This window comes from Anopheles marshallii, chromosome 3 (assembly GCF_943734725.1).
Source record: "Anopheles marshallii chromosome 3, idAnoMarsDA_429_01, whole genome shotgun sequence".
NCBI classification, from domain to species: domain Eukaryota; kingdom Metazoa; phylum Arthropoda; class Insecta; order Diptera; family Culicidae; genus Anopheles; species Anopheles marshallii.
Genome location: NC_071327.1, coordinates 62,268,185 through 62,292,612, shown reverse-complemented (window position 1 = coordinate 62,292,612; position 24,428 = coordinate 62,268,185). Strand labels below are relative to the sequence as shown.

At 44.2% G+C, this 24,428-nt stretch overlaps 1 protein-coding gene across 1 annotated transcript in view; it reads right to left on the bottom strand.

The window, feature by feature from the left end:
• Positions 1-2,463: 2,463 nt before the first annotated feature.
• LOC128715936 (protein alan shepard) overlaps positions 2,464-24,428 on the bottom strand; it is a 98,613-nt gene continuing 76,648 nt past the window's right edge. The window contains exons 3-9 of the mRNA XM_053810860.1: positions 16,698-16,936; positions 11,588-11,646; positions 11,186-11,310; positions 3,398-3,539; positions 2,964-3,319; positions 2,710-2,880; positions 2,464-2,607 (exon numbers count right to left, since the gene is read on the bottom strand). Of these exons, the coding sequence (XP_053666835.1) occupies positions 2,464-2,607; positions 2,710-2,880; positions 2,964-3,319; positions 3,398-3,539; positions 11,186-11,310; positions 11,588-11,646; positions 16,698-16,936 (1,236 nt within the window). The remainder of the gene's footprint in view (positions 2,608-2,709; positions 2,881-2,963; positions 3,320-3,397; positions 3,540-11,185; positions 11,311-11,587; positions 11,647-16,697; positions 16,937-24,428) is intronic.

Here is a 24,428-nt window from a genome sequence, read left to right as displayed (position 1 = left end):
AAAGCGCACCACGGAGGAAGAGTGTGGGGAGTCCTTCGAAAAATCCTACTTAACGTACTAAACACTCTAAAAACTAATCTTATCAAGCTAGCACGTAATGGGCGCATATCCGTGTCGCGGGGGATTTACTCTACTGCTTTCGAGTTTCGTGTTTCTTCGATTGATCTACTCCTGCTCGCGCCCAACACTTTCGGCTAAATCGTCCCCCTCTCTCCATCATTGAGGTTTGCATTCCACAAACAAACGAGTGTATCATTATCTTCGCCCAATGTGTGCAGGATCCCTTTTTGCCTCCTGATTCTTCTCAATTAAATCATTCGTTCTACGAGACTAAAATATAAACTAGTTCTTACGCTTTCAGCTTCCGCTTTCAGACTACGCACTCAGCGCCTTTCTTCATTTGCCTAGATGCGATCCTCACATCACTTTCGAGCTTCCCTCTGCTCCTATCCCTACAAATCGGCCCCTCCTCCCATTATCGTCTTACGCTAATGCATTTCCCTTCCCAGCTACTTCCACGTTTCGCTTTAAATTAACAAAGACAAAAAAACATTTCCCGGAATGGAAAACAAAAATAAAGAAAACAATAAATTAAAATTAACTCTACTAAAATCGAGCAACACATCCGACAGGGAAAGAACAAATCCCCACAAAAACATAACCGAAAACGGAGCATGGTGGATTTGTAAAACGCAATCGCACACCGCCCTCGTTTTGTATGCCCTGGGGAGCGGGAAAAGGGATTGTTGGTTGTTTTGTGGTTGGCAAAATATGCCAAACACGTACACACCGGGAGTAGCCAATCCACTACCGTTTTGAAAGTAAGATCGGCACGTTGTACGCTTTCTGCAATATTCATGCAAAAAAAAGCAATCGCTTCGGTTCGATTCGACAATTCGAAGACTCTGCATCAGTTTCAGTGCAAAACTTTTCCATGTTCTAAGCCTTCTTTCTCTTCTTATTCTTCTTCTTCTTTGGATGATCATATAAAGGCTATGCTTTGTTACCCTTGGGTATGCCTTTAATATCGATTTACAACACATTACTTGTTTTGCGTACCCTCTGGTGATCACTGAGACGGTCTTCGTCAGGTATTGCAACATTTCGTTCAAACTTTCCCGATATCGCAACGTGGCAACAGCAATTACCAATTATCCACTTCTAAACCACCTCAACTGAGGAGCATGAAGTGATGTCAAAATACATTCGAACGAACACTTGTATTGCCGGTAAAGCCATCGCAACCGGTCACAAGCGATCAACGATTTGCGCCGATTGCGGGCTGCAACAAATAAGTGCGAACAGGTTCAAATGTGCTACATTTTATGGCAGCCTCAGAGAAAAATGTTCCATGCGTGTGTGCACCTGCACAACGTTCCGTTATTAGTAACGTCTACTATGCAACCAGAAAAGCAAAGTGTTTATCATCAGTCATTCGGGTGTATGGGGACGATCATCGGCCACTGGGTTCGTGAGGTTCGTGTCTAATCGCTTTTGCCTTCATTTTCTTCCTTTCTCGTTAAACTCGTTTAGGGTTTTCGTTCGTACGCGTTTCTGCTCGCTTTAAACATATCGGCTCTCTTTTGCACACGATTGCACGGTGCATTGCACATCCACAAGCGGTCTCCACAAGTTCGTTCGACAATCAACTTCAATCGAACCGTATCGTTCAGTTTGAGGTATCTTAATTCATTTGGCCTACCATAATGCGGGACAGACTGCAGCATATCGTGACACGCTCTCTACCATACGCTGGCACTTGTTATGCACCGTCTCCAATGACTTTCATATAATCTCTGAGTGTGGCCGTTGTTTTCCCCAGCATTGTCTTCCTTTACCGCGTGTCTTATTTGGTATTTCTCGATGCTTGCAACGATCAATCAAGAGTGCACTTACAAGTGCACTGGTTGCATGTAGTCTTACTATCCTATGCTCAAGAATGTGATGTATTTCTTCCTGTGATGTTACAAATTATCATTTCGTGGAAATGATACATCTATGGACGTCCTATCGATCGGTGGTAGGAGGTCATTGTAAATATCGGCACGATCCGGCCGTGATGCTATACGTTTAGTTAGCAATAACGCGACCATGCATCGATTCCTCGTTTGTGTGAAGAAAATACGATTCTCTAAACATGTCGCCTACAACGCAAAACGATGTTGAAGCGTTCGATCAAGGTGTACACGCATACACGTATGCCGTGGTTACCGCAATCTAACCCACGCGTGCGGTAAAAAAAAAGACGAAGGAGATGGGTTTTGCTGTTTTGTGTTGCACACACGCTGTTTTGTGGATGTGGTCACGCATATCGATCATTCATTCATGTTGTTTTCATCGTTTGCAAAGATGGTGACGGATGTGGTGTTGTTGTTGTTGTTGGTGGTGATGGTGAATGGTGTGTCTTGGCTACGGGAGGGCTGGCGGGCTCTTCCGGGTGTGATCTCTGCTCGGTGTAAAGATCTACTTCGGAGCGTGCTGATACTGCGTGGTGTATGCTTCGTCGGGTGAGGCGGCTGTGCTCGCCTGTTCCGTATCGCCCATCTGCAGCGTGTGGATTACCGACGTCGGATGGGTCGGATAGTACGGATAGGTTGGGCTGATGTACTGCTGCTGCGGGAGAGAAAGGATCGGCTGAAAAGAATTGTGCAACAAGGATAAAAAGCGATTATTAAGTATTTTTATTTGTGACTATTTATTAGGACGTACCGAGGAGCCAATCTGCAGTGTTGCCAACTGTGGCATCATGCCGTACTGGACGGCTGCTGGGTTATCACTGGACATGATCATCGAGACACCCCGTGGCTGCACCGGCGTCACACCGTCCGTCTTGTACGGTGTACCCACGCTCAGGTGAGAAGCGGGAACCTGAACGTATTGCTGCAATGGTCCCCAAAAAACCACATTACAAATGGAATCTTTGAACATCGCCCCCATCATCACTCGCATACCTGCTCCTCGACCGGTGCAATCGCCTGTGTCATCATGTAGCTTGGCACCCACTGGGAACCGGGCACGGCATAGCCTCCGACCTGCGGTGTACTGAACCCTCTGTACGGCATGTTGATGTGCGTACCGACATTGACACCGATTCCGTTCTGCTGCATGTTCGGATCGTAGGTAACCGGGATACCTTCCGCTCCCTCGCGCCAGGTTCGCGTGTTCGGGTCCGGGCTCTTGAACGGGTTCTTCTTCTTGGAGCCACCGTCGGCAAACTTCACTAGCAGTGGTTCCTTGGCGCCCGGCAACTGTGTACCGTTGAAAATCTGAATAATTTGCTCACACTTGTCCCGTGATTCCATTCGTGCAAAACCGACACCTGTAAAGGACGTGGAAGATGACAACATTAGTGGTTGCGGTTGGTTTAACCAAGGTGAGATTTCGCCCTGACACTAACCTTTCGACTGTGCATTCTGATCGCGCAGAATTCGGGTCGAGATGACCTGGCCGTACTTGGACAGCAGATTTTCAACGTCCGTCTCTTTGTAGTTCAAGGGAAGATTCGCGATGTACAGGTTGGTAGGATCCTGCTCCTGTTGCTGCTCAGCCGGCACCACCATCGCGGGGTCCAGCGATTCCGTGCGTGAAGAGGCGTCATATCGTTTCGGAGCCGTTTGCGGATGGCATTAAGTGTGCGTGTTTTTTTGTTTTTTCAACACGACGTATGAGCGTACATTGAAAATAGAAGGATGGTTTTGTTTTTGTTTTTTTGGAAGCGTTTTTCCGTTTAAGAAGGAGGGTTTTTTTTTGCGTAATACACCACAAACATAAACAACGAAAGGGAAGAGAAGAAAATTCATTAGTTCGGCTTTCCAATTGCCCGTGTGCCTGCGCGAAGCTCTCTCTCTTTCGTTGCGTATACGCAAAGCTGCTGTTTCTCGTTTCTTGTTTTTTTTTTGAAGGAGGCGAATGGTCTTCTTTTTTAACTTTTACTGGTCTGATTTGATATACGTTTATAAGAGTAGAGGGGGCGTTTGGGTTTGGTGGGCTAGAGGGGAATGGCGCATTATGGACGGACAGAGACAGTAGAAGATTTGGTGACTGAGAGGCGAGAGCACACATGGTTGGAACACACATATATGGTCGCCGATGAGAAGATGCGATGCGAATGATGAATGCTTTCGAGGAAGAGTTTTGAAACAAATTTGTCCTACAACGTTTGTGTTTGCTGTGTTCGGGTTCATCAATTAAGGGGTATGGAACGCTGTGAGACGAAGGATTCGGCGTTTTTTGTTGTTGCTCTAGTTGGTTCCTACTGGTGATGTGCCACAGTAACGCACCGAAGCATCACTGATCCTGGGGATCAGTTCAGAAAACAAAAAACGTTTGTGTCTCAACACAATCGATAACTTAATATTCCCGCCAGAGCATCGTAGAACCAACGCATACAAGCAATAACAGCACCAACAAAACTGCCTTTTAATGTTTGATGAACTGTCTAATGTAGTTTTTTTTTTCGGTGAAATGGAACAAGCCGAGATGAACATTAAGACAATAGGAATTAAGAGAGGTGGACACAAAAAAAAAAAAACGGAATCATTCCGGTGCTTGCAAGATTGTTTTCGAAAAGACCAACACGAAAAGATTGTTCTAAAGAGCCCACGCAAAGAGATTTCCTAGGGACCTAAGTAACGCTGGCTGGGAAACGTTGGACAAATCCGAATAGCATCCGAAGTCCACGAATAGCGCGGTACACTAGACCAAGACGAACTAGCCTCGAACCGAGTTAAGAAGGGATACAACGCGATATTTCTCCTGATGCCTACGCTTACGCTTCGAACATGTAATACTTTCTTAATTGATAATTGGTGTATGATTGGCCGGCTCACTATGCACGTTTTTTTGTTTGTTGTTTGTTTTGGTAGATGGTAAATATATGATAGCAAACAAGATGCCGCTAGAGCTAGGCTAGTTTACAAAAGTTTATTTGGTTAAGATAAGAAAAAAAAAAAACAACGAGGGCAATATTATACAGAGAATTGTGTATGTGTGTGTGTGACAGAGAGAGAGAGAGAAAGGTAAGAAAATAGTATTCACTATACAACAGTTTATTTACGATGTAGCAAGTTCTTTCGCTCGTACCGCTCTCTTTCTATGTTACTGCGTAACCATTACTGCAAAGACTAGCTTTAGATAACGACTTTTTTTTTGGCAAACTTTTCTATTAATCCATTCTGGAGTGGATCAAATGCTAATTAAGTAAAACAACACAAGGTACTAGGAAACTTGAAACACTGTAAAACTGGAATTATAAACAAAAAACACATGACTAGGTAGCTATTCAAACCACTACAAGTTTGGGCCTACGGACAGCCGTTAAGGCCGCACGCTTATTATTACGTTACTTTCTCCATTTTGTACATCTTTTCGAGAAGGAGAAATAAAAACATTACAGCTGTAAGCGAGCGTACGAACGAACGATCGAATCGCAAATATCAACAATTTGCTTGTTATCCACATTGACGGATTAGTGCGCTGATTACACTGCGCACCGGTGTACCAACGCAAGGGGGTACGTAAAGGGTAACGATTAGTGTTGGGTCGTGAGCGCTAGAGGTACCTAAATCGCTAAGCTTAACTAACAGAGCGAGCTCAGAGCGCTTAAAGCAGAAAAATGGGTAGCTCAAAGCTCAAACGATCACTCAAACGAGCGCTTGAACAATTAAACACGTCGAGCTCTTTGAGCGCGTTGAAATTTGTACGAATGAGCGAGAATGAGCGCCAAACTAAATTTCCTTTAAATTAAATGAAAGTTTGTTTGGTGTTTAAACCGCTTATTCGTACAAATTTCGAAGCGCTTGTTTGAGTTCGACGCGCTCAACACGCTCAACGCCCTTAAAACGCTAGACGCTTGCTTGAGCTTCTCAAGCCACCTCGCGCTCAACGCTCGCTTTGTTGAGCGCGAGCGGTTTGCGCAGCTCACTAAAACGAGCTACTTGACCCAACACTAGGAACGATGCAATATTTTGGCACGGTGTCGAAAGAGCGCAACAGAGAAAGAGGGAGCGATTGTACATATATTTAACTGTGATTTACATGAAGTTAGCATTCGATTAGATTGGTTAATACTGTGTATTCTCTGTTTCATACTTTATGCTGTTCTCCGGGCGGGAGGAGAAGGGGGGGCGGGTTTTAGTACGATAGTAGCAATAATAGTAGGCAGCCACGTTTGCGGCATCGCTTCGGCTATATTAGGATAGCGGAGGCAAGCGCAGGACGTGCCTTAAACATTACATGGTTACTGTACACAATATGTAGATTGTTTTCCATTGTTTTTTTTTTTGGCAACTTATTATCTGAACTTTTTGTTTGATTTGATGCGCTATGTACAACAACTTGTTCGCATGTAACAAATACTGGTTGAGTGGGGAGAACTGAGACACAACCTAATCACGTCTCTTTCCGGTACAAGAACAAACGGGAACAGTACAAGAACTAGACTAGAGAACTGGTGGCTACTAGAGCTAAGTAGAGTAGAAAAAGCTCGCTGGTAGATACTATACGGCCTATGGGGAAAGCGTTGTAAAAAATAGGAACCAACAACCAACAAACGGCAAAAAAACGGAGAGCTGAAGTTGAAACACTGTACTTAAGTACTATACACTAGCGAACGAACGTACGGATTGGATCACACTTTTATGGTACTACTGCTGCACAAGGGGACAGGGGAGGGAGGGGGGGGGGGGGTTGATTGATCTACAGACGTTGCTGGAACAAATGTTGGAAAGGCAAAGATGGGACATACTGGACGGTCGGGGGCGAAAACAAAAAAAACAGGATGTATGGGCAGGGCAAATGGTAAACCATTTTCTTTTTTATTATTTTTTGACAATCGTTGTTTTAGTACAAAAGAGCACAAAAGAAAAACAACCTCCCCCCCACCACCCTTTGTCAAAACCATTTCCTACATTAACGGTGTCAAACGTCACCGTTTCGTGTGGTTCTTGTTTGCGAGAGCGCAAAGCGTTAAATGGTGGAGGTAAGGACATAAAACGGTGCTGCATTTAATCCAACCAGCTTAAGGAAGGGCTAAAGTGTTGACAAACCGATTTCCGGTTTTACTGTCCGTCTCGCTGTACCATCACTTCCACCCTTCCGCCCCCTGCTGCTGGGGGTGGGGGTGGTGCGGGCCATTTTGTATCAGGGAAAATTGATAAATAAACCGGTCATGATGTATAAAAACCGGTAAACAAAAAATCAAGTAGCGCGAAAGGCATTCAAGGGTGTTTAAGCATGATCCGCCGGCCGGACCCGAACGGTTCCATCCTGTGAACGGGCATTAAATAATCCTTGGCCGGAAGCACGTGGGCGTGGGACGCGCAGCACGAGGCACAGTGGCAACTGCTGGCGGTAGTGTTTCGTCTGCAGTTTATTGCCATCCGACTAGCATTTACACAACTACACCCATGTCCGGTTAAAGCTCATTTGCAGCGCGCTGTAAAATGGGGTAGGGTTACACACCATAAAGCAACCCACCTTCCGCGGGAAAGCGTCGGTCGAAAATAACACCCACCGGACAGGGTTGGTTCAAAGATGCAAATCGTGTAATTTTTTATCGTTTCTCGTAAAATGATTACGACTGAGATGGTTAAACCTATCGTCCGGGAACGTTTCATAAATCTTTGCCGATTTCTTTTTTTTTTCAAACTTTTTGTGCCCGCATTCGGTCACGCATCATAGTACTTTTAAGCACAAATTTTGCTATAATTTTTTGCTTCTACAACAACGGAATGTTGGTGAACCCTTTTCGGATTCGATTTCACATTGGGAATGTGTCATCGTAAAAAACACGCAAATGAGTAGTAGGTGGTGTAGGGAGCTGCAGCATTACTAGTCGAGATCAGTAACAATAAACTACTGTAGTAAACGTATTGGACACTTTAGTACAAGATGAGGGAAAACAATAGACAACTACTAGCGGATGGCGACGTTCAAACAGAGGACGGAGGTGGTGGAAATCGGGACGAGTATCGAGATGTACGGGATGTCATAGAACCTTGGCAAAACAACACTACCACTAGGTGTCCTGTAATAGCCACCGGGTGTTGCAGATCTGTGGACACTATGAACGAAGAAGTAGTAACGAAAAACCAAACAAAAAATCAACACAACAAACACTATCTCTGTCCGCTAGTCAACACCAGTCGCTTCTCCCACTAGCTGACGGGAGAGTAGCGCACTAAGATTATAATGAACCGCATTGGAGCAACAAGTCAACCTCTATTCTAGGCGCTAGTATACTATATGGTCAGAGCTATGAGGGAATCGGTTGACAAATCGACTATGCAACAAACGATGGGGCTAAGGGGAGAACACGGTGGCGGGGGGTGGAGGGGGGGGGGGTTTGTTGAGGAGGGAGGTAAGTTTGGGGTAAGATTGAACTCTCTATTCTAGGGGATTGTTTTTTTTATCTCGTTTCTATCAAACAAACACACACGCACACAGGACAGCGTCGCTGAAAGAGAAACAGCTGAAGATGGCTTCTTCTCTACACATTGCGCTTAAACTGGCCGTTAGGCCGTGTTGAAGATGGTCCAAATAGTAGAGTGGATTCGTGTGTATGTCCTCTGTATGATGGTTTTGTTTTTTTTCATTCTAAACTGTCCAAGCTTCTTAGTTCGCAAACAGGAAAAAACCAAAACGTCTTCAAGGGCGGAATGTTTATGGAAGGATATCATCGGACAACAACACAAACAACAAAAAAAAAAACCCAAATATTTGGAGGTAAAGTTTTGGAGAAAATTGGAAAGTAAAACTAATTTAAAAAAAATGTACACGAAACAATCTACATAATGGTTAGCTGTTTGGAGTATGTTACTGTTAGCGATTGTGAGCGATGAAAACAACCAGGTGGGGTGGTTGGGGGAACAACATTGTTGTTAAATGGACGAGCAACACATATACACACTGAGTGGTATCGATCTGTTAGTATCATATCAGTAGCTAGTATCAGACAGTCGCCAGTTACTTTCGATTTGGTTAGTCAACTCCATTCCCCACGGGGTACAGGTGGCTGTTAGTAGGTGTATATGACAGATTGCAGGGGGGCAAATGTTTTGTGCCAATTCACAGATTTTATACAAATAGCATAACAATGTCGGGTTCTTCGTTCGATGGATTTGTGTAGGTAATTTTGTAGCTGGTTGTGTGTACAGTTGGTGTACAGTTGTTTCCCCCAAAAAATGTGTTGCTTGTTTTTGTTTGTTTGTTTGTTTGTTTGTTTGTTTGTTTTGATTTGATTTAATGAAATGAAGTAAACATTCTTAGAATAGAAACAAAATGGATGGATCGGAAGCATACTCATAAAGTTTTCCATTGCTTCTTATGGAGGAACTGGTTCAACAGGGTTTCCCGGTAGCACATTAACAGGCACACACAGCAAAACATAATAAAAAAAAATCACGGTTCATGAACTTTGACCCCATTCGATCGAGCAACCCTTAAAGGATGGGTTTGTGTGCATTGAAATTTCATTGAAGTGTAATATTAATTATTAACTCGTTTAAACTTCTTCGCTTGCTTCGCTACTTTCGTGTACACGCCGCGTCTGGATGGTGGTAGGGCTACCCTCACAAAACAAAAAAAAAAGGCAAGCAGGAGAGCTTCAAGAGGACACAGAGAAGGCAAACCCGAGCATTTTCATCACCTAGGAGAAATTGGTTAAACATAATCAACGGCAAAGCCTTTCCGGCTTTGTACGTGGCATTGGTTTCGCTTCACCGTAGTTCACCGCTGGCCTCGTCCAAAGGAACAAGTTTTTTCTTGGGTGGGTGGGTGGTGGTGGTGTTAGTATGTTACAAAAAAATACTACAAAAACAACAACAACGAAGCAAGGATCACAACCTCACACCGGAAGTTCCCTCCGATGCGGGGTTGCACCGTGAAAGAGGGGGAAAACTTTTTCTCCGCTTCAAACAACCGTGTTTGTCGAGGACGTTCGTCTTTTATTTTTTGCGTCTTATTGAAACTTTGCCAAATCACGGCTAGCCGCGGTCGAGTCCAAGGATGTTTTTTTTTTGCGTTTAGCTCTGCTTTAGACATTTTTTGCTCCCCAATGCTGTGCAGCAAAAGGATGTACAGCGGTTTTGTTTTTTCGCGTCGTTGTTGTACCCATCCAAAATGAGAGTGAAAATTAGCTTACAAATAAAGCATTCAAAAATCCGTTTGTGACTGTTTGTTCATGGTGAGATCATTTCTTTCGGCAACTTCTTCACTGTTACGGGAATGCTTTGATTTGCCGTTTGGGTTTTGACTGTAAAGCCGTAATGCCTGTTCAGGAATGACGTACCGGATGGGATGAGAAAAAATAAACAATTTGAATAGTTTAGGAACAAACGAGAAAGAAACCGAAAGTATGTAAGCAAATTAAACATTTTTTATATTCGAAACAATACTATTTAAATCTCTGTGGAATGATGATCAATGATTTGATTGTTTTTTGTTTTACTCAACTAGAAGCTAAATGTGTGACAGAATAATAAAGTAGCAAAAGATTTCTTCACTTAAACAAGTGTTTTGATTGTTATGAATGAAAACCTAACTGTATGTTCCGTTACTGTAGCAACGCATCATCTGTGATTGATAGCGCAGTTGATTTAAAGAAAAAAGTAACAAAATTAGAGGAAAAAAAAACACAAAACAAAACGTTAAGAAACAGTTAACAATAAGCAAACGCTGCAGCTTGACTGTCGAACCGAAGAAGCAATGGAAAATGAAGGAAACCAAAGGGAAAATACAAAGCAATACAGAGCAAAACAAAGTTTTAGGGAGGAACAAAACAAATGTAAAAAAAAAAGTCGTTGCAGGATATTGGGTCGCTCGTTGGTACTGTGGTCGCGGTTAATTGCTTGGTTTGGTTCCCTATTTAGTCGCAAGTCGAAACGTCCCATTGGTCTAATGCCATGGCAATTCCATGGTTTTGTGATTCTTAAGTGTTGTGCCGTGTATGTGTGTGTGTGTGTGTGTGAAGACGGAAAGGGGTAAGTTCGATGCGGTTTCTTTAAACCCGTCCGTTACTGTTAGGCGTGTGTTATGGCGTTTTGTTTTCGTTTGGTTTTTGTTTTGTAGTTGTGGGTGTGTGGTTTTTTTTTTTAATTTAAGCTAGAGAAACGGGTTGTCTTCTAACAAGAGAGTAAAACAGGTACGGGGGGAAGTGTAAGTATTACTTGCATGCAAACAAACGTACAATGGCCGGCCTATGTAGCACCCAGATACCCACTTTGGCCATCTGAGCTTGGATGCCCTTCGCTTGAAGCCCTTTGACGGCACCCTCGGCACACGATGGCGACTCGAAGTCAACAAATCCGTATCCTAGTTGATGTGGAGAAGGAAAATCGGAAAAGAAAAACAGTGTGGGTGTGAGAGAGAGAGAGAGAGAACGGAAGGAAAAATTAATGAAAATCATCGATCTGGCTGTCATGTTTGGGTCGGGCTGGCTGCGAGAAGCCATATTGTTGCAAATTGGTTGTGCGTTTCTTGGTGCTAAATTGCTGTTTCGTTATGAATAGCTTTTACGTTAGTTAACAAAATGGAGTTCACGTATGCGTACGAACACAAACGTTTGAACTGTAGGTGCCTGTAGTCTTACCTTTACACTTGTTTGTTGTTTTATCTAATATTGCCTTTGTAGAGATGATGTTACCATACCTGCACGAGGGAAGAGAGGGAAATAAGAAGGTTTTAATAATTATTTTAAGTAGTTAAATTTGTTTATAATATTAAGTTTATATAGTGCCCAAATCCTCATTAAAAACTATTTCGTCCTATTTGAGATTTTAACCCAGGGTGATCAACAGTATAGTACACTAGCAGTGATATCCCAACTATGCGTTTTTTGTTGTTGTTAACCATAAATCATAGTCCACATTTCAACGATTTATTTTAACTCATACAAAAACAAGCCTTGACTGTAGTTCGGCCATTTCCCATCCGGTAGCTAGAAATATTAATCCTCCAGCGCTAGAAGTTGCCCGTGAATTTATCGAACAACGATTGGACAATAATTAATGGCAAACAGTGTGTTCCGTGTTCCGTCCTCCCGCTTTCCCGTCAAAATACATCATTATCGTCACACCATTAGGCCGGTACGTTCCACAAGGGAATTGGGCCACGCAATGCACCGTGCGAAAAGGGCTTTTAATTTTGTTTTTCCGTCTGCGCCTGTTTGCGACAAAAAGAGCCTGGCTGCTGGACACGTTTGTGCGCTTCAATGACCAAAACAAAACAAAAAATGATGCATATAAATACAGCTGAAATCTCGGAAAACTGTGAAACTGTGTGTGTGACAAACAAACGCAAAAATACACGTAGAAACGCACGGAACCGTAACACGTGAGGTGTTTCAGTGGTTTGGAAAAACGCAATAAAAAAAAAACAACAGTGGAAAACATGGAGGATAAAACCAACAGCACACAGGAAGCGAAAATGTGGAAAAAGGATCAAGGAAGCACGCTTCGCTGAAATGGGATAGAAGAAAGAGCACTGGCAGAGGGGGAAAAATGAATGGGAAATTAATTTTGGAGCGATGTACTTGAAAGTGTAAACAATTTCCGGTAGCAAAATTCTCGGCCCATCTAGGCTGACCGCTCCACTATCGGGGGGGCACCAGAAGATTGGTAAGGGGTGAGTTTTTTCTAGCCAGCGACCACCACACGAGGGGAAACTCGTTAGCGTGCTGCTCCACCCATCCCCACAATGCCCCCTCCTCCCCCTTTCCTACGTGTATCTCGGTCTACATCCATTCAGAGTGTCATAAACAATTGCACCGGTGTGGAACGGTAAGCCGGGGAACGGTTGTTGCTGCCACCCCCGAAGGAGGTTTGATAATTAAGCGTATCCTATTTCGAACCGAAATGCGACGAATCGGTGCACCGGTTGGCCCGTGCTTAAGGAAGCATAAACACACGGCCAACACATTACCATTGTTTCGTTGCTGGACAGCGAAAGTGGGAACAAAACCAGGACATGGTGCACAGTGGTGATATGAAACCCGACGACCGGACGTCGAACAAAGTGCAGAAGTGCACCAGTGCATTAGTGCAACGAAAGAACAAAATGGATGAAAATACTGTTTAGCAAAAAAAAAAAAAAACCAGGAACAACCCAAAACGCGGACGGAACCGTACTGCGCATAAAAGAAAAGAAAAGAAATACAAATACCTAGCGTAGTGGTGGTAAGCTCAGTTGAAAAATAATGCAAATTAGCGAACAAACTGCACAGCAGAACAAAACAATAAACAACTCAACATAATAGTGGGTAGCAACTCCCACCCATTTCCCTGGTGGGACTCGTATGACTAACGATGGGACGGAAAAACTCGAATCCAGCGGATGGATGATACCGTAGAAGACGTTGAATCGTTTCACCTTCTGTGTGAGAATAATTGTCTTAGGACAATGTTTGCATTTGAAGGCGTTATACATTTGAAAAGGTTACATTTAACTAAAAACAAATCATTATCTTTATCATATTATTCCACAAAACATAAGAAAATTAAAACTCTTTTAACCTATACAGACATGTCCCTTTTTGAAATAACTCTTGACGGGAAAAGACAAATCCGCCCAAAAGTATGCAATTCACATACAAATCACTCCCTTAGGGCAGTGAGAAAGACTTTCTGCCCAAAACAGCAATAGAACAATGATAAAAAGCAATGAACCAGCCAGCCTGTGATTTTGAAACAACTCTGGAAGGGAGAGACAAATCCGCCCAAAAGTATGCAATTCACATACAAATCAGTCCCTTAGGGCAGTGAGGAAGACTTTCTGCTCAAAACAGCAATAGAACAATGATAAAAAGCAATGAACCACCCAGTCTGTGATTTTGAAACAACTCTTGACCCCTTAATCGCCCAAATCCGCCCAAAAGTATGCAATTCACATACAAATCAGTCCCTTAGGGCAGTGAGAACGATTTTCTGCTCAAAACAGCAATAGAACAATGATAAAAAGCAATGAACCAGCCTAAAAATAAATCAAACACACCAAAATATTCCACATCGATACATTCATCATCATACAGCGACTTATTTATTGATCTGTATTGTGACGTGTGCAGGACGACGTACCAAGTTATTGGTTTCGCATGACACAGCAACCACGCACCGAACGGCACACAACAGCGAGCGAACGACGAGTGCCAAACTAGCTAATTATAGCGGGTCATACAATTCTGGGGCTTCCTGGAAGGTCCAGCTTCCTGCACGCGTAGGAAGCCATCCCGTCAGCAAAAGGCTAGCATTATTAAGAGCGCAGCATCTACAACAGCCATCCCGTGCGGGTTCATTTTCTTGCCCATCGTTCGCCGCAAGTGACAAACAGCGGAATATGGCCGGGAAGTGATGCTCTTTGTGTGTGCCCATCGAGGGAATGATTGACCTGCCCATTAGATGGGGAGGAAAAATACGTGACCATGTGGCTTGGATCGGGCTTTTTCGTTTGTCGCACATCTTCGTGAAAGTTGTATTCCTTTCTGAAGGTTATGAAGAATACATTGCAAACCATACGGGATGACATCACGCCGTAACATTGTACGGGGTACTGTGTTGCCTCCCGATCAATTACAGTCAGGAAATATGTATCAACAGTAGTAAACATTGCTCACTTAGCATCGTGTCCGATCCTTTTTCCACCTTTGCAAAACGAACCCAATTTATCTTGCCGCTAGGCTAGGCAATAGGCCCTCAGCTATTAGAAATCCTTATTCGCCCTCCCCCCCCCCCACGTTTTTCCATCAAACATTCCCACCATCACAATATGCTACGGAGCATAATAATGAAGTTTTACCAAATTAATACCGCCCCCCGCATAATGGCCACGGAGTGATGCGAGGATGATGGCGTGCGTGAGTTGACTTTTCGAGCGAAAGCAAATGCCGCACACGAATATTAGCAAAACGGGGGGAAAAAAAAGGATGATAAGGCCATCAATAAAAATTCGAGATTCGCGCAGAATATTAAGCCCATCGCCGACGAACAAATAGATAAAAATGGCCAAACGATGCTTCATTGAACGGTTTTTAGTGATTTTTCACGGTTTGCTTGAACGCAACAACGAGCGGGACGTCACGAATCCCTAACTACGCGTGGACGTGGGTGTGTCTGTATGAAATATCGATGAGTATATCGAGTCACCTTCACCACCCAAGAAGCGGACACTTTCACACCCTCCGGAAAGTAGTGGGCAAAGAAGAAGAAAAAAAAAAACAACGTTCCGAACAGTTTTCCCTCTGGTCTATGGGTTTTCAAGAAAACCGGCACCATTTTCCGCCCACCCTTTCCCCGTTTTCTGACAGTGTATTCGGAATATATTGTGCCCTTGTGAAATGCAGTGAGAGCATCTACGGTGTGCGGAGCAAAGCCGATTCAACCGAAGCGTAGGAGCAGCAACAACATCAACGATGGCATAATTTCCATGCTTCGCATGAATAAAAGATTGATTGTGGGATTTGCGGGCATTCCGTCTCTCATACGGCAGGGCTTTTCACCACCGCCAGGACGATGGTGTCGCTATCGGTGTGGTGTATTCTCGCTGTTGCCGGGTTGCCTCCTCATTACTGGTAACGCGGAACGATGGTTCCAGACGAGCGGTCCAAATATTAACGACCAAATGGCGAAAAGCAGGGATGTGGAAAGGGTTTCCCGTGAAGGGGCGAGAAGAAAACTCATTTAGAGTTATTGTTCCACAAGCCGGAGGGGAGGGGGATGGGTGAGCTCTGAGCCTACTAGCAGAGCTGCCAGATTTGGTGCCGGAAATCCGTACCATCCCAAAAAACCCACAGCCAGAAGCCGAAAGGAGCACCCCCGAAATGAGTGGTGCAATCGCATCATCGGCATGTACACTGCTTTTGGGCAGCGTTCGGTGAGGGAGGTTCGTGGGCAGTGTTACGCGCCCATTAGCGGATGGCGAGCGTCACCGATGGTTAGACAGGGCGCTCGTAAAGTGCGGCAGGATTGATGACATTTATGCGCAATCATTCGAGAAGCGTGTGCTTTTGTTCGCGGGCTTCTGGCCATTCTGGACGGAGATGAATGGGGATGGAACGATAGATAGATAGATAGTCGGTTGGCAAGAGGGAAAGGCAATATAAGCCACAAACCTCGCAAGTTAATGCTAGTAGCAGTGGTTTTTTTGGGGGCCGATATTAAAATTGCTCGGGAAATGATTTTGATTTTCTGATGCTACGATAGTTCGTGGTATTAAGTGGTATTAAATAGCCAACCGTAACTGGGTTTGGATATGTCCTTAGATATATTATGATATAAGTTGTATGGGCTTTCTACTATAAATAACCATAAGACAGCATCGCATCATGCTTAACCCAACAGCAAGACGGCTCACCAAGAACTGTATCAGATAGTATTCCCTCACGCAGTAGCTCACGCTAGAATCGCGTCGATGTTCCGCGTTTATTAATATAAACGTTGCGATAAACGTTTCCCACCCACCCGTGTCAAAATCTCCATTAAATATGGTTTAACACAAAGAAACGACTGACGCAATCTTTACAACAAAATATGATTAACCCACCCATGTCGGCAACATGCTAATCACGGCACAGATAACACGCCCTCGCGACTTCGCGAGTTGACATTATTCTGCAAGGATTTTTCCACATTCCTACCCCAACCCACCCCCAACCCACTCCCTCATCCCCTCACATGCCTTTACATGGTTATGGTCGACCCCGTACTTACTGTGCACACATGTTGACAAGATCCTTGTCGGTCGTGCCCTGTTGCAGGCCGCGAATGTAGAGGTTCGTTTTGGACAGCTGCTCCGTCTGCTGTGGCGTGTTGCTAGGACCCATCGTGTTGTTCGTGTTGGTCGTGTTGCTCAGGCTCGTGCTCAGGGTGCCGCTCTGCGAACCGGTGTTGGACGAGCTGCTCGAGTTCGTGTTGCTGGGCGACGCTGCTGTCGGCACACGCTGTCCGTACTGCGAAAGAAACAGAAAAGCACCAGATACCGTCAACATTAGTTCGACCGCATTTGGGGCAGTTTAAAAATAGCATTACCAAGAAGCATGGAAATTGATCTTCAAAATGTCACGGTAAAAATCAGCTAAAGGCTCCATTATAATACGCTGGAGCGATATGGAAAATGTTGCTCGTTTGTGGGGATCATAAGTAAAGCAGCGTTACACAACACTCACAATCGCTTTGCCGGAAACATAATTGTACAAATTTGAAGTGAAACGTTTGGAAAATTTCATAAAATTCTCGGAAAACTTTGGGGAAGAATTTGTGAGAAAAAATTGTCTAAATAAATTTAAAAAAAACGATGATCAACTCGATTTAATGTTTTGTCCTTGTCAAGATTCTATGAAAGTTATATTCATACAAGCTGGAATACTCCAGAGAAAATCTCTTGACCCTCCACCCCGTCAAAAACCTCCTCCTCGCTAGCATATTGTACTGTTGGGAAAATGACTAAAACTCGCTGGAACCGGAGGACTTGCCGAACCGCCGGGAACGGTCCGAACGAAGGATTAATAACGAACGGGGCGTGAATAGTGGAAACGAAACTAATGAATCTTGCATCAGTTGTTATTGTGCTTTGAAGTGTTGCGCCGGCCGACCGGGCCCATAACACAGCGCGCTTACTTTCGCTGCCGGATATGCATTCAGCTGTGCGGACGCCGTCGAAGATCAGACGCTTGCCGGGGAAATGCCTGAAACGGTTTTCGGGAAATTGGTACCACAACAACCAGCCAAACACGAAGGAAACAACGAAACACGCTTCCGGGAAATGTGCAAACGGGCGCGCCCGGGATGTCTCAACTCATCGTGCTTCCGTTGTCGTCCTTCGACGCTGGTATTCATCCCCCCCTCCCCCCGCCCTCCTCTACAGCCAGTGCTTGATTAATTCGAAAATTTTAATAAAACATTTTTTCGCTTCGCCGCCTCGTTCCTTGTGACGGGTGAACAAAGACAACAAAAAAAAGGAAGGAACAAGGGGTTTTGTGGGGGATGCTTTTCCAAATCGAATTTCCACGAAATTTGGCCCCAGGCGGAGACTCCTAACGTCGAGAGAAAAAGAAGGACGTGCTGATATGGAAAGCAACTGGGAACCAACTTTGAAACTTACAAATCTACTCACACACACACACCCATCTGCATAGCTCCATACACACACACACGGACACGGACAAGTTTAAAACCGAAGCACATAGGCATATCGGTTCGGCTGGTGGAGTAACTTTCGAGGAAACTTTTCGTGCAAAAAAAAAGTGGAAGTAAAATTGCAAGGATGTTTTACAGAGATCGCGGTGGGAAAAAAGTCGTGGAAGAATAACATCAAATAATATACATTTTTGTGCCCTCTTTCAACCGGATTCCTGTGCTTCGGAGAGTCTGGACCGGGATTCGGCAGCGTGGAGTGTTTTTTTTTTTGTTGCGAGATAAAAATATGAACCAATACAACGAGCGAAAAAATGGTCATCTGCTTTATTCCGCTGGGTTTCCTTGCTGTTTGCTGCAAGCGGTGTGATATGTGAGCCGAACGCTCGCGTCGCGTTGGCACTCAGGATATGCGCATACACAAGATGTTGTCTATCCCACCCTCCCCTTCCGGCTGGGACACTTTTCTTTTATTCCCCCATCCCACCCAAAATCTGCTCAGAGAGTTGGTTGAAAAAAGTTCGATTTTTCCTGCTTTCCCTCAAAAGTGGTTCCACAAACCACATGCCAAGCATACGAAAGCCGCGGCCCGATGACAACTACACACTATTCGTTTCGTTCGTCTGGTACGCTTGGCCGCTTTCCCCCCCTGCGTAGGATGGAATGCTGCAAAACTTCGTCGACGGCCGGATGCTTTTCGCACACAGAGCGCTTAACGGCAGCCGGTGGAGTAAAGCTCGCCCGGCCAAAGGATCCTTCGTATGCGCTCGGCAATCCCCCTTCATCAGTATGCAGCATGCGACGAAGGCTGTGCGCCACACGAAACGCGAAGGAATTTGTTCCCCACATCGCCCGGAGATGCTAAAATATTTATTCGATTGTATTTGTCCTCATCGAGCACTACGGTTTCACCCTATGTCAATGTGACGGTACACGTGGAACGATTTACTTAAACCAGGTGTGCGTTAGTAGTATTTCCCATGAGCTTTAGCGCGACGTGTTTTTTTGTGGTTGTTGTTGCTACATTTGAATAGAGTGGCGCATTATGCAAGTGACATTTTATTTAGATCTTACCGCTGAAGTTTTTAAGTTTTTGCAATCTTCCAAGGCACTCTCAGGATCTTGCATTTTGTTGAAGGTACGGGTTTGAAAGAGTTCGATGCCATCTTACTCACCAAAATAATCATTCAAATTCTGATAATTCAAGTAAGCACACGTGTTCAAAGTCACGAATGTTGAAGTCACAACATAGTAAGAATCAGTGTTGGGTAAATCAGATTCATGAATCTGAATGAAACTTTGAATTGAACGTATTTCAACGATTCATTAATCCTTGTGATTAGTAAATTTATAAATAAGATTCAAAGATTCATGAACCTCACACGAAACATAATTTAAAGTAATTTTAATCTCGTGGATTCATAAATCTCAAGGATTTATGCTTTTGTTAAGAGTCGTCTCCTGATCTTAATAACTCCTCGCTAAAGATTCATATGAAAGACTCTTCACAAAAGATTCATTAAGCACAACACTACCAAATATTGTTAAATCCCTTCATAGACAATACACACACATAGAACATCATTTTCTCACAGCCAGCGAATGTGTAACAATTTTTAATATTTTATAGTTTATGGAATGCCACAAATGCCACCTCTTGTTAAAGCTATAAAATCTCCAAACTTAAACAACTCGCTTATGTTCCTTGTTCTTGTTATTATTTTGTAGCTTAACACTACATAAATTATGTTTGACCATACATTATGTGCCTTGTTTTGTTTTCCCAGAACTTTTAAACTTGTTTTATTTTTGTTTGGAATCAAATTCTTAAACAGGGGATGAAGATTTGGTCATGAAAGAACTGAAAACAATTGCGTAGGCGGTCACACTGCAGTGCGTGATGAAGTACGTTAGACACATTTCCTTTGCAATTTTCCGTCCTGTCAGTTGTGATGTGATTTCCATCATGCCAAAGGCCAAATCATTTTGTCAATTTTTTTGCAATTCATCCAGTTCGAACTGAACAATGTGTTTGTGCGTAAATTGTTGTATTGAATGATGCAAAATTGCTTTTTGCTTGTTCGAAGCAGACGGGTTTTCACTCTTGAAGGAGACAAAATTTTGTGTTTTGAACCTTCGCAGGGTAAAAAACTTTCATCACGTAAGTTAAACAAAAAAGATACAATATCACAAAAATGTGCAATTGGCATAACATTTAAGTAAAGAATTTTAAATTACAAAAGTGGAGTAAATTTCGGTGCATTTAACACGTCTCATTTAATCTTCAAAATGAAATTAATGTTGACTTCCTCCAATGGGCAACTACAGATTGAACAAACAGAAACTTAAGCGAACCATTTTAATCGCCAGTCGTAACGGTAGGGGTGATAAGAACCACGACGTTCTACACGCATTACTGAAATTTTACCGAAGAATTTACGATGGTGACAGTATTGCCGTTGCCCTTGCCTCTTGACGTAAATCAATGTGTTCGCCTATAGCGAGGCTGCAAATTGATAAGGAATGAATGAGCAGCGGATGCGTAGAATCAGACAAACAGATAGATTCTTAAGGTCTTCAACATTAACTAGAATGGAAATAATTATTTGCGTTATGCATTTGCAAAGCAAACCTAAGGGGGAATACGGTTTTGTAAAGTACATTTCAATTTGCATCAACACATTGCAATAGATGTGTGGTGTTGTAGTAGTTGGAGTGGAAAAAATTGTCGTGATTAGTGTAATGAACTACAAATGTTATAGCCGAGTCGACAAGTTCATTACTCGTAAAGTAACCAAACAATTCCACAGTGGCACACATTAGAGCTTGACAAGCCAGAGCATCTCCGTTGTGGAGATGTCATTTGTTATCACACGTTCTGTATCAGCCCCTTCCACAGAGCTAAGTACATAGAGGCTTCATAAAAAAGTAATTGACCACAGGGTACGGGGTTGACGCAGTTGAGGGGTGGGAAAGTCGTACCACACACAAACCCAACAAATCGGCCATCCAAAATGACCAACCGTACACACGGACCAATTTTTGGACGAATAAAAACTCCCGCAAATGGCCGACAATGGGGTTCGTTACATTTTGGGGCGGTCAATGCAAAGGGAGCAGCCCCCTCCCGATCGCTTCGCACCACGCATTCCAACTCTTCGCTATCAGCAGGAGGTCACAGTGCAACAAAAGCGGATTGAATCGGTCATACGTCTATTAAGGCAGGCACTACGTGTAGGCCACACACCGAAAATACCCTTAAAATCTACGCCTGCTGCACATTAAGGAAGGGCTCCCTACGGCATCACACGCCCTGCAGGGTGTCAACTGCAATTTTCGTGCCAAACCGAAACCTTTCGCATTAACCACACCGCAAAGCTTTCGGCGGGGGAGGGGGGGGGGGGGGGGGCGTTAGGGGCGGCGAAACAACCCCCGTATCGTGGCTTCTACTCGGGACATTTGCTTTGCCAGCGGTTCGAGGAAGCTGTACATTCGATAATGGCGTCCCGTTGGCGAATGTCAAATCATTCCCAAATGCCCATTCCATCCCTTCCCGGCCCAAATGCACTCGTCCGCTGCTGCGGGAACCGCCCGGAGTGGGGTAAGGCGCGTGGTACGCTGCGAATATATACGTACACGAACGGTTAACGTTTATGATGACGACAATCGGCAATCGATGTCACTGGCAGCCATAATCGTAAATGATTCATGGTTGTCGTGCGTATATGCGTACCGATCATCGGTACGCTATTGCCACTGGCCGATAAGCGACCATATACATATATACCGGGGGGGGGGGGTCTTAATACTGAAACAGTTTTAATGCGGAAATCGAAACAATGCTTCGGAGGGGAAATGTTGCCGGAGACAATTTCGGCACGATGGCAGTAAACTCGATGCTTAAGCGATCGATAGATTTGGTGGATTTGTCAAATGCCCGGATAAGGATTAAAGCACCAACAGATAAATAATAAAACTGATAAGAAAATAGGTGCCTTCCAAAATGGGTCCACATTTAAAGGCAATTCAACCCAGAGAGGGTTGCATTGAAAACAGGCCAGCTGCGCAACAAAGCTCCTTGACAGAGGGGTTGTTTATGCTGGTTTTCCCAATAAATTAAACTCTTTTTCGGACTGCTAACCTGCATAAGTCCCTGAAGGACCGAAAGTTATGTTTTGTGCAACATCAGCCCAACAGATGTGCTAAATGTTGGCTAAAAAAAAAAAAAACGTTTGCGTGTCACTGAACTTTCGATGTCGGAAGTTTTCCAACCCGAACGGTGAAACGCGAGCGTACAGAAGAAGACAAAAAAAATGGTCACAAACAAACATTTGCACTCAACCTTTCACCTTTTTCGGGTGGGCATAAAGTTTATAGGAAATTTATCATAATTAGACAGCTCCCACCATGGAGCTCCGTCCGCACCACCCTTAAGATTGCGAATCCCCGTTTTCCGCCCGTTACTGGAGCAATACTATTGGACCCCGTAATGGAGCGCGCGGCAGATACCCGTTCTACCTGTTGGTAATTATGTACCGGTAACTTTTCAGCACCAAGTGTCGAAGAATATAACGGGAAGAATAAGGTGGGACCGGGAAAGACGGAAACAGAAAAAGGATACTTGAAGGGAGAGCCGCTAAAAGACCAGCGCCGTGGAGCGGTGCGCGGAAGGTCACCACCGGGGGAGTTTGGTTTTTATTTTCGATTCACGCTTCACGGAAATGACACGACCCTTGTCCAGATGTATCCGTGTGCCGTACGCTCCCGACCCGACCCCGGCGGTGACCCGAATGAAAATGGCATGGCATATTGGCCCGGCTTTTCCACGGGGTTAGCAAAAACCGCCGGAGCAAGGCAGAGCTGCGCCCGGTTGTGCCGCCGGAGGAACCTTGTAAATCTGACGCCGTTTATTTTAAAAACCCACCACTTTAGCAACTTTTATTGCTTCGGTGTTGTGATTTAATTAATCGATTACACCCTTTTTTCCACCTGGTGGTGGGTGGGGACTTTATGTTGTTGTTGTTGTTGTTGTTGTGCTTCCGCAATCTAAACCAAAACATAATTTTCAACATCTAAAAGCTGCTGCTCTTTTATTCATCGCCCTCCCCCATCGCCGGTTCGCGCAAAAGTTGGCCCGGGCTTTCGGAATGCTTCCCTGTAAAAGTAGGCATAAATATTCACGTAACGCTGTACACGGACGTGACCGGAAGGAAAGAGTGCTCCGGTGTTTATAGATTGCGTTGTGTCCTGCGGCGCTGTTTGTAATCCATCAGGTAAGGTTAAGGTTTTGCGGCAAGCTGGCAAGACGGACGGACTATGCCCAGATGCAAACAAGTGATACCGGGGGGGGGGGGGGGACGAAAAATGGGAATTTCACCACAAACGTTGTTGCTGAGGTTTTGTTGGTAAAAGTTTGTCTAATCGATAGACGACCATCTACGGTTTATGTAAAAGTAAGTGTACAAATGACTACCCGGGACAGCGGCAGAAATGATTCAGTGCAACAGATATATCTGTAATTTCGTATTAGCCTCAGAAGAAATGAATAATAGGAAGGCATCCTTTACAGTCTAAACTCCCACAGACAGCGGGAAATGAGTGGCGAAGGAAAGAAAAAAAAAACGAATTAAATTACACAATTACAGAAAAAAGCACACAAAACGCTGCATGAACGCCCAAAGAGACTTTAAAATAGGCTGTGTTCGGTACCATTTTCTTTCAGCCGTAACAGATTTTCCTTCCTTTTTCACGTCCCTAAGTTGGTGTGAGTGTGAGCATTTGTGTGGGCAGAGGCAGCTATTTCCTGGTTTCTTAAACTTGTTCGCGACTTTCCGCTCTTCAGGACTGTCAGCAACAAATGACGGAGGTCAGAAAGTGAAGATACCTGTTATTTTCCTGTCTTTTTTTTGTTAGCAAACCATTTTCCTCCCTTCGCCATTTAGCGGGATCGTTTCGGCATAGGTTCCGAAAATGGTTCCGAACAACAACAGCGCTGACCTTTCTTCCCCTATGTTTCTCTCTCTCTAGCTCATCCCGCACTTAGAAATGTCAAATTAGTTTCGCAATTCTAATTTCCTACAGGACGTGGAAAACCTCAACACTGGCGGTAAGAGGGCTTCCCCCTTCACCCACCGGAACAAGAGGAAAACCACATTCGACGTACAAACCGCTAGAGCATCCTCGTGTTCCCTCCTGATCGATGGGCGGTAGTAGTTAAGTCCATAAGTAAAGGGTATGAGAAGACAGCAGCAACAAAAAAAAAGCCATCCGAAAAATGCTATTAAATGCTGCTCAATCAAATTGAATGCT